The sequence below is a fragment of the Entelurus aequoreus genome, linkage group LG02 (assembly GCF_033978785.1).
Source record: "Entelurus aequoreus isolate RoL-2023_Sb linkage group LG02, RoL_Eaeq_v1.1, whole genome shotgun sequence".
NCBI lineage: Eukaryota > Metazoa > Chordata > Actinopteri > Syngnathiformes > Syngnathidae > Entelurus > Entelurus aequoreus.
In genome coordinates this window covers 63,542,053-63,552,558 of record NC_084732.1, presented here as the reverse complement: position 1 = coordinate 63,552,558, position 10,506 = coordinate 63,542,053, and the positions used below count along the sequence as shown (strand labels likewise).

General features: G+C 41.8%; 1 protein-coding gene across 1 annotated transcript in view; it reads right to left on the bottom strand.

The window, feature by feature from the left end:
• Positions 1–2,384: 2,384 nt before the first annotated feature.
• Positions 2,385–10,506, bottom strand: part of LOC133637641 (Golgi apparatus protein 1-like) — a 102,382-nt gene continuing 94,260 nt past the window's right edge. Inside the window, exons 24-26 of the mRNA XM_062030505.1 lie at positions 7,464–7,584; positions 5,835–5,941; positions 2,385–5,349 (exon numbers count right to left, since the gene is read on the bottom strand). Coding sequence (XP_061886489.1) covers positions 5,182–5,349; positions 5,835–5,941; positions 7,464–7,584 — 396 coding nt within the window. The 3' untranslated portion in view covers positions 2,385–5,181. The remainder of the gene's footprint in view (positions 5,350–5,834; positions 5,942–7,463; positions 7,585–10,506) is intronic.

Below are 10,506 nucleotides of genomic sequence, written 5' to 3'. Positions count from 1 at the left end.
AGCCAAAGTCTGCTTTATGCTACATTAGCTGTCGCTAACAACACAGCAAGGGTTTTACTGTACATCATGACACCAAATTTACTGAACTGACATCCTTTGAAAAACTAACAAAAAACTATACCATCCATCATGAATGTGTAGACTATCAGTCACCCATGTCACCAAAGGTTAAACTGAACTCTTGTTTGTTGAACAGTTATAACTTTTAAATGCGGACTTTCCCTATTTTTGTCTCCGGTAGGTACACTATGTGCCCTGAGGTGGTCGCAATACAGTTGTTAGGGAACGGTCGTCCTGCCTGTGTAACAAAAGATTGTTTTGCCCTCCTGGTGGCAAATCAACTTCTTAGTGACCACTTTTTCCGTGGAATGAGACAATATTTGGGCAGAAAGATATCACCATGGAATGCAGCAGTATTTAGGCTGAAAGATGTTACAGGGGAATGAGACAATATTTGGACTGAGAGATATTGCCGTCGAATAAGACTATATTTTGGCTGAGAGGAGTTACTGTGAATCAGAAAATATTTGGGCTGCGAGAAGTTACCGTGGAATGAGACAATATTTGGGCTGAGAATTTCCTGCTGAATGAGACAATATTTGGGCTGAGAAATGTTACAGTGGACTGAGACAATACTTGGTCAGAGAGAATTTGCCATGGAATGAGACAAAATTTGGGCTGCAAGAAAATACTGTGGAATGAGACAATATTTGGGCTACAAGATGTTATAGTGGAATGAGACAATATATGGGCTTAGAGAAGTTACAGTGGAATGAGACAATATTTGATGTTACAATAGAACGAGACAATATTTTCGGCTCAGAGTAGTTAACGTGTATTTAGACAATATTCGGGCCGGTTGTGTCGCTTGGAGGAGGGCGTATGACCAGTTGAGAGACCCCAAACGCCCGGTGTACAGACTAGGCATCAATAGATGTATGTACACAGCGAATACCCTAAACGATCAGTGACAGCCAGGAAAGACTGGATGACAACCATGAAGAGTGTGGTGACTACTGAAGAGTCAGTGACAGCCCGGAGAGACGGCAACCGGGGAAGAACGGGTCGGCAATCCAATTTGCATTTTCTGTGAGGAGGAACCCAACCAAGCTACGATGAACCTAAAGGAAAAATACCCCCAGGGGAGCTCAAGGGGGGGGGAGAATGAGCACCCCAGTCGGACGGACTTAACGTTAACAGACCTAGGCAACAGACAAACGACTATGAGCGTGCAGTGTACATGCGGTGAAGTTTGCAAGAACATCCATGGCTTAAAGATCCACCAAGCGAGAAAGAAGTGCCTGTTGGGAGCAGAAGCAACACAACGCACAGGTGTTACACCTGGTGAGTCGCAGGAGGTGCCAGGCCCGGAGTCACCCCATAGTGCCCAGAACCTCAATGTGTTGCAAACTAATCCCTCGAGCATCAAGTCTGAACAGAGGTGGATCAAGTGGCCTGCAGCTAGCATGACCTCACTCTGGAAGCAATTCGATGAAGATAGTCGACCAAATTCTGGAGGCAATGGCGAAGGGAGAAGCCGACGGGAAGCTACAAGCTATGACAACAATCATTGTCAGCATCGCAGCTGAATGGTTCGGCGAGGAGGAGAAGAGAAGCTCCGGAATCACATACTCAAAGAACTACAGAGCTGTAAGGATCCACAACATTAGGCAGGAGATGAAAGCCCTGAAGTTCCAGTACAAGGCGGCAGGACATGAGGAACATGAAGAGGCTACAAAATACACCCCCGCTACCACCAAACCCCGCCCCCCCCCACACACACACACACACACCTTGTAGCGTCCCGGAAGAGTTAGTGCTGCAAAGGATTCTGGGTATTTGTTCTGTTGTGTTTATGTTGTGTTACGGTGCGGATGTTGTCCCGAAATGTGTTTGTCATTCTTGTTTGGTGTGGATTCACAGTGTGGCGTATATTTCTAACAGTGTTAAAGTTGTTTATACGGCCATCCTTAGTGTAACCTGTATCGCTGTTGATCAAGTATGCGTTGCATTCACTTGTGTGTGCGTGCAGAAGCCGCACATATTACGTGACTGGATGAAAAGTGGACGTAACGATTTTCGGGAGGGGCACTGAAATTCTCTCGGGAGGGTTGGCAAGTATGAGAATTAGCGGTGAATGTGGTGTTACCGCGGCACCACCGCTGTATATAATCGGCGGGCCAGCTCTAGTGTTAATTTGATATGGCCTCAAGGGCCAAGTGAAATTACACGGCGGGCCAAATTTGGCCCAGGGGCCAGAGTTTGACACCTATGTTATAGTGGAATGAGACAATATATGGGCTGAGAGAAGTTACAGTGGAATGAGACAATATTTGGGCTGAGATTACGTATGCCCTGGAATGACAACATTTGGGCTGAGATAAATTACCGTGGAATGGGCTGCAAGAAAATACTGTGGAATGTGACAATATTTGGGCTGAGAGAAATTATAATGGAATGAGACAATATTTGGGCTGTCAGATGTTATGGGGAAAGAGACACTATATGGGTTGAGAGAAGTTACAGTGGATTGAGACAATATTTGGGCTAAGAGATTATGTATGCCCTGGAATGAGACAATATTTGGGCTGAGAGAAGTTACCGTGGAATGAGACATAATTTGGGCTGCAAGAAAATACTGTGGAATGTGACAATATTTGGGCTGAGAGAAATTATAATGGAATGAGACAATATTTGGGCTGTCAGATGTTATGGGGAAAGAGACAATATATGGGTTGAGAGAAGTTACAGTGGAATGAGACAATATTTGGGCTAAGAGATTATGTATGCCCTGGAATGAGACAATATTTGGGCTGAGAGAAGTTACCGTGGAATGAGACAAAATTTGGGCTCCAAGAAAATACTGTGGAATGAGACAATATTTGGGCTGAGAGAAGTTACCGTGGAATGAGACAAAATTTGGGCTGCAAGAAAATACTGTGGATTGTGACAATATTTGGGCTGAGAGAAATTATAATGGAATGAGACAATATTTGGGCTGTAAAATGTTATAGTGGAATGAGACAATATTTGGGCTCAGAGTAGTTACAGTGGAATGAGACAATACTTGGTCTGAGAGAGTATGCCCTGGAATGAGACAATACTTGGGCTGAGAGATTATGCTTTAGAATGAGACAATATTTGGGCTGGGAAAAGTTACTGTGGAATGAGACACAATTTGTGCTGCAAGAAAATATAGTGGAATTTGACAATATGTGGGCTGAGAGATTATGCACTGAATGAGACAATATTTGGGCTGAGAGAAGTTACCGTGGAATGAGACAAAATTTGGGCTGCAGGAAAATATAATGGAATGAGAAAATATTTGGGCTGTGAGATGTTATAGTGGAATGAGACAATATATGGGCTGAGTAGTTACAGTGGAATGAGACAATATTTGGGCTGAGACGTCAGGGCATTGTTAAAAGCACACAATAGGTGATGTCGCAAACATGTCTTGAGTGATGGCTTCTCTCACACCAGCGGTCCTCACCATCTAGAAGATTTCTCCTCAAAGGAATGTCCCTTGCTTGATATGCGAATGAGCTGCTGACTAGACCAGACAAAATGTGTTTGTGTTCGTGTTGCTTGGGCATGTTCAATGTCACCAGCTGGGCCTTCCCCGGCTGACTTTGGTAGAGTAGAAAAGTGCACCTGGACTAGTCGCTCGTAGGAACACTGCCATCTGGGGGTTTTGATGGTGATGCTGACAAAAGAAAGGCACTGGTACCACAGAGTGGACGTGTCATTCATGTACTTGGTAATGTTACAGCACACACACACACACACACACAAACACACCTGTGTTACACTTTATCGCATCGTGGACTTTGACACAAAGTATGTTAGAATAACAAATACAACTGCCACTCCTAAGTATTCACATATATTAATGCCTTCTTACTAATTATTGCACTAATTAAAATGACTACCATTGCTGTTAATATACAATATATAATATGTTGTTTTGATTTAGATTTTTTAAAAATTATTTGTAGAGAAAAATAATAGCAAAACAAATATGCTCAAATTACATTTCTTTGTAATCATTTTTTATGTAGTATGCGAGATATAGGGGGGCTTCACAAACAGCACGAGCTGCTCGTTGAGAAGAGCGATGCAGGCTTTTCGTTTGCTTCTCCAAGTGTCCAGTAAGACCAAGAAAAAGTTGCCAAGGGGTCTTCAATACTCCCTCAAAGTCACTAAGTTTGCAACATGGCCCCTTCTGCTGTCTTCTTAATTCTCTGGCAGACCAGGTGCATGTGAGGTGCGTTAAGAAGCAGAACTCCGATGCCATCTATGTATGGGGTTCTAACAACAAGCTACATTCACAGACAGTCCCATTATAATGTGTTTATTTGCGAGGGTAAATCTAATTGTGGCGCTTATGGTGAGCCGCCACAAATAAATGATTGTATGAAAAACACTGACTATTATAAATGCTAATTCCAGCATGAGTAGAATTTCTTGTAATTATTCAACATTTCTACTTTTCATGTAAAATCAGACATATTTTAATTTATTTATATATTATCTTTTTGCCTCAGGAATATAAAAAAAGAGTTGCAGGTCGGGCAAAAGGCCCCCAGTCTGGACTCTGGACACCCTGTAGTCTTGCACTTCTTCTTATGTTTACTTTTAACTGCATTATTTGGCTTCATAAGCACAAATTCCATCTGAAACAACAAATCTCCAATAAAAAAAGTAATATCTACAGAAATTATGAAGTTATGTAAAGCAAAAAACATTTGTGGACTTGGCGAGCAGGTTGAGTAGATCCTGCACAGGCGGGAAGAGGATTCAACCCCAAACAGTTTCAAGCAAGTTCTCCTCGTTGTTTCAAGATGCTGCTTGTGCATTTCAGGACGCCTCTTACAAAAGAAAAACATCTTGAGGTTCTTTGCATGCGCCAAGTTTACCTTAAACATGACTAAACAAGTCGGGGTCCGAAGAGAAGCAACAGTCCTCAGTCCAGCTGAAAGTGCTCATTTTGACACTTGATTTTCTCACGTCCAACACCAAAAAAGGTCCTCAGGAGGGAAAAAAATGTCATGATTTTTTGTCAGGGTAATCTTACAGCAAAGGTCAAAGGGGAGAACTGGTGTTGGCACTGGACTTTGGCTGGTGACGGACTTGAGGAGGAGACAAAGGATGAAGACGAAGAAGAGCAGCCGGTGTCCTCTACCGGTCCTTCAGTTCTCTGGTCACATGTTTGGTGATCCGACCGCACAGCAGCCCCACCAGGAAGAGGACGCACATGCTCAGTGCGATCGTGAGCAGGATATAGTTCTTGGAAGGTGACGTCATCACCTGCACCGCCAGATCGGAGAAGCCTTCTGCTGGCGCCACCTACAGCACACGTAGGCACAGTGACAAATGGCGTTATTGTTTAGTAAAGTTGGATGGATCGATCCAAATGTTGATAGTGGTGTTGGATAGGAACGCTCTCATGTGTCTTCTTCTTCTTTCTCTTGGCTGCCTGCTGTGTAAATACGCAACCAGCGTGGATTTTAAGTTGATGGATAAAAACACAAAACAACCAAAACTGACGTTTTACTTAAATCAGAAATTTGTTACTATTGCAAAATTACCAAAATGCAACATCCATTCCATCTATTTTCCACCGCTTGTCCCTTTCGGGGTCGCGGTGGGTGCTGGAGCCTATCTCAGCTGCATTCGGACGGAAGGCGGGGTAAACAATGTAACAAAAATGTATATATAAAAATTTCAACAAAACTAAATAATTTCCATTGCTGGCACATATTTATGAAAAATAAAGTCAGTAATTAATCATAATTAAAACAATGTAAAATATATTGTTCTGGTTATTGTACCTTAGCAGCATAGCCCCACATGTCGATGCGATCCTGGAGTCGTTTCTTACACTCAGGCTGCAGGCGAACTCTCTTGTCCTGTAATGCTTCCATCAGACACGACATCTCTGCATTGTGACACAGACACCAAAAAAACGTAAGTAAGTAACACACTAAGTACATTTATCTGATGATTACAATTGAATTACTGACACATACAAGCAGTTCAGGTCATGGTAATATTGTAATTGCCAAATTTGCATAATGTCCTTTTAAGAGCAATTAAGAGCAAAACAAAAATGTTTAGAAGTACATATTAACTTTCTTTATGTCATTAATTTATGTCACAAACTGATACTGGTAAAATTGTAAAAATATTGATCCATAATCGGTCTGGTCAACACATATAGACACACATTTACACCGACTATAGACAGTTTAATCTCTTATTACCTAACCTGCATATTTTTGGGACTTGTAACTGGAGAACGATGTCTATGAATGTTCTTATTCATCCAGGTCATTGTAATCGCAGGGCATTCAATTGATGGACTGTTTGGTTTGTCTTAGAAGACGTTTTGCCTCTCATCGGAAAAGGCTTTATCAGTTTGTGCTAATAGAGTTAGATTGGTCAAATCCAGTTATGCGACTGGTGCCAAAACCCCAAATATTTATACTCCAAGGGGCGAGGATGGTTTTGCCCTATCATCTTGAGAAAAACAACTGTTTTAATGCAAACGAGCAATACTACTATCAATGCCAATGAAAGTCGTTGAAGTGTAATTCCCCCTTGTTAGCATTGAGGTATTGTGTCAAAAATAGTTGGAATCCACTCCATTCAGTTGTAAACAAATGGCACAAAGAATGTTTCTAACTCCTGTTATTTGTTGGAGGCTAAATTGCGGAGTCTTTTAGGAATGGTTGAAAGGACATTGTTGTATGTGGTAGACAGGTGGTGTCACAGACCACCTCCTCTGTTCAGGAATGGTTTTTCAACCTTGACATAGATGGCTTCCCTCACTCCTATTCCGTACCATCCGTCCTCCCTGTCCAGAATCTGGTACATTTTTGAGTCTTGGCCTGAACAGTTTGCCCGTCTATGATGTGCCATGTGTCGGCTTAGTGGTTGTTTTGTTTCCCCAATGTATGTATTCAACATTACACTGGATAGCATGCACCAGATTCTTTTTGTGGGTGTGGGGTGTCCGGTCTTTAGGATGCACTAGTCTGTGTCTCAGGGTGTTGCCTAGTTTGAAATGTACTGTGATGTGTCTCAGGCCATCCTTGACCAGGCACAGCCTCCTGGTGTTGGAGTATAAATATTTGGGGTTTTGGCACCAGCCGCTAGACTAGATCTGACCAATCTAAGTCAATGAGCACGAACTGATGAAACCTACTCGGATGAGAGGCTTAACGACTTCTAAGACAAACCAAACAGTCCAGTTGCGATCGATTGAATGCCCTTAGGGTAACTGGAGAAAACACACAAAAGCATGGAGAGACATGCAAACTCAGAGAAAGTGTACCAACTTGTCAGAGATTCAAACCCTCGATCACCTGAATGTGAGGCCAGCATGCTTACCACTAAGCACCCCCCTAATGAAACTGCATATGAAAAGTAAAACTCAATGATTGTGTAAAAGCACCCACGTCTTCCTCTGCCGGGTGTAATAGCAGCACAGTGATGTTTCAGGTCCAGGGCACAGGCCGTGTGGAGGACCGGGTCTACAAAGATGTCCGCTTTACTCTCCTTCAGCATGTTCAGCACTTCCTGTGGCAAGAAAGGCAAATTAAACAAAGCAGCAGTTGTATCACAACTGCAAAACTGTTGTTCTTCTTTCTGCCCTCCACCTCCTGCTTTCTCTTTGAAGCAACTCTTGGAGAGTCAAGATGTTCACACAGAACGCAACTTTTAAGACGTCATTAGCATGGAACTCGATCAAATCACAGACATTTGGATCAGCACCTTCAAAAATACCAACATTTGACATTACGATTCATGCTTTAGACCAGGGGTGTCGAACTCAAATACAGAGTGGGTCAAAATTTAAAACTGAACAAAGCCGCGGGCCAAGGTTGAACAAATTAACCTTTTAATAGGGACCCAAACAAGTTTTGAATTGAATATTGAACAAGCAAGGCTTATATAACTTTATAGTGACATGCAAAATCGAGTTTCAAATAATAATAATAATAATAATAAAAAAATATCAATGGCATATCAAATACAATTTAAATACAAATTGAATGCCTCTTTTCTATTTGCAGCCTTCTGAGGTAAATATCAACATTAACTTTTTCCACAGGCTAATAAATTTGAAAATAAAATAATGAATAAACCAACCATTCAGGACTTTAAACTGCTCAGTTTGCAACACACTGATCTAATATGATGTGCCCAAGCCAGATACCTGCCATCTTTTCTTGGATGCTAGTTCTTTAATGTCGGGGCTCAGGCTTTGAGCTGAGGCAACCTTCATTATCGAACGAAGGTGTTCATCAGTCATTATTTCTCGTAGTCCACCCGGACCACAGTCTTGGGGCGTGCCTTAAAGGCACTGCCTTTAACGTCCTCTTTGAGCTGTCGTCACGTCTGCTTTTCATCCATTCTAACAACGTGCTGGCCCAGTCACAAGATATGTGCGGCTTCGGTACGCACACACGTGAATGCAACGCACACTTGATCAACAGCGATACAGGTTACACTGTGGGTGTCCGTATAAACAACTTTAACACTGTTGGAAATATACGCCACACTGTGAATCCACACCAAACAAGAATGACAAACACATTTCGGGAGAACATCCGCACCGTAACACAACAGAACAAATACCCAGAACCTTTTGCAGCACTAACTCTTCCGGGACGCTACAAAATAGACTCCCCCCCCCCCCACACACACACACCTTGTAGCGTCCCGGAAGAGTTAGTGCTGCAAAAGGGTTCTGGGGATTTGTTCTATTGTGTTTATGTTGTGTTACGGTGCGGATGTTCTCCCGAAATGTGTTTGTCATTCTTGTTTGGTATGGGTTCACAGTGTGGCGTATATTTCTAACAGTGTTAAAGTTGTTTATACGGCCACTCTCAGTGTAACCTGTATCGCTGTTGATCAAGTATACGTTGCATTCACTTGTGTGTGCGTGCAGAAGCTGCACATATTATGTGACTGGGCCAGCACTCGTTGGACTGGATGAAAAGCGGATGTGACAATTTTCGGGAGGGGCACTGAAATTTGGGAGTCTCCCGGGAGGGTTGGCAAGTAAGAGAATTAGTGGTGAATGCGGTGTTACCACGGCACCGCCGCTGTATATAATCGGCGGGCCAGCTCTAGTGTTAATTTGATGTCGCCTCAAGGGCCAAGTTAAATTACATGGCGGGCCAATTTTGGCCCGCGGGCCAGAGTTTGACACCCATGCTTTAGACCCTGAGAAATGGTGCTAGTAATTTGGTTACGCACCTGTATGTGGATAGGTAGCAAAATGTGATGGGTTCAGCTTGCATCGAAAGAGCACACTTCAAACTGCACACAAGTCTTTAACGTATGTAAATCGGTCAATTAACACCAGACTAATTATTAGGGGTGTCCCGATCCAATAGTGATACTGGGTAAAAAAACAGGTAATGGATTATATCGGCCTGCATCTAAAACATCGGCTATAACAACTCAGATACAAGCTAACCTCTCTTCTTTGCTAGCTTAGCAGACAGATAACAGATTGTCTCCATTTAAGAGTCTTTTAAGAGTCTTTACTTCTAAACACTGAAAAACTGAACATGCAGACATAAAATATGCCAAATAACTTACATGAGATACAAAATAACTTCTCTGTGACATTCCAATATAAAAGAAACGCATTAAAACAAAAGTACTCAAAAGCTGGATGCTAATTATCACTGGATATACCATAAACATGCTACTAGTTAGCATTAGTGATTTTACGTGGCAATTTCGACACTTCCAAATTCTGCAATAAAAACTACTAAGATGCACGTTTCAATCAAATAGCTGTAACAAGTACAATACTTACAGGAAAACACTTTGCAGGGCTCAACAATTTACAAGTGTGGCAAATTCAACTTAATGGCAATAAACTACTTCCTGACTATGGCAACCCACCTAGGACAAACTGAAAGGAAAGCATACTTGCAAATGAAACTTAGAAGTTTTAAGAAACCAAGATGTAACAACTCAAATAAAATATAAAGTCAATTTCAGACTCCACTTAAGCTAGGCTGACCATATTCTGAAATCCCAAAAAGAGGACACATATATGCGTGCCAAGGCCAGGACTAGGTGAAAATTTGCCAATGATACTCGAACTTGCTTCATAAGTAATATATTTATTTAAATAAAGCATTTTTTCTCCTATGTTGACAGCAGTGTTGGCGCTAGGAATTTTCAAAATGGGGTCCCAGGGACCCCATCAAGTCATAAAAATGGGGTGCCACAGTAAACTTTTGGGGTACCACTTTTTTGTAAGCGTTTTGAAAATAAATGACAAATGCATTATCCGGTTATATCTCACATTCTATATTGTGTTTTGGAAAAAGGTTGTCATAAACGTTACTTAATTCATTAAAAAAAAAAAATACAAAAGAAAACAAATGTGTATACATATGTAGATGTATTCAGTTATAAACATTCATTCACTTTCTTCTTTCCTTCATGGATCTAAACTTTACCACTGCGGGT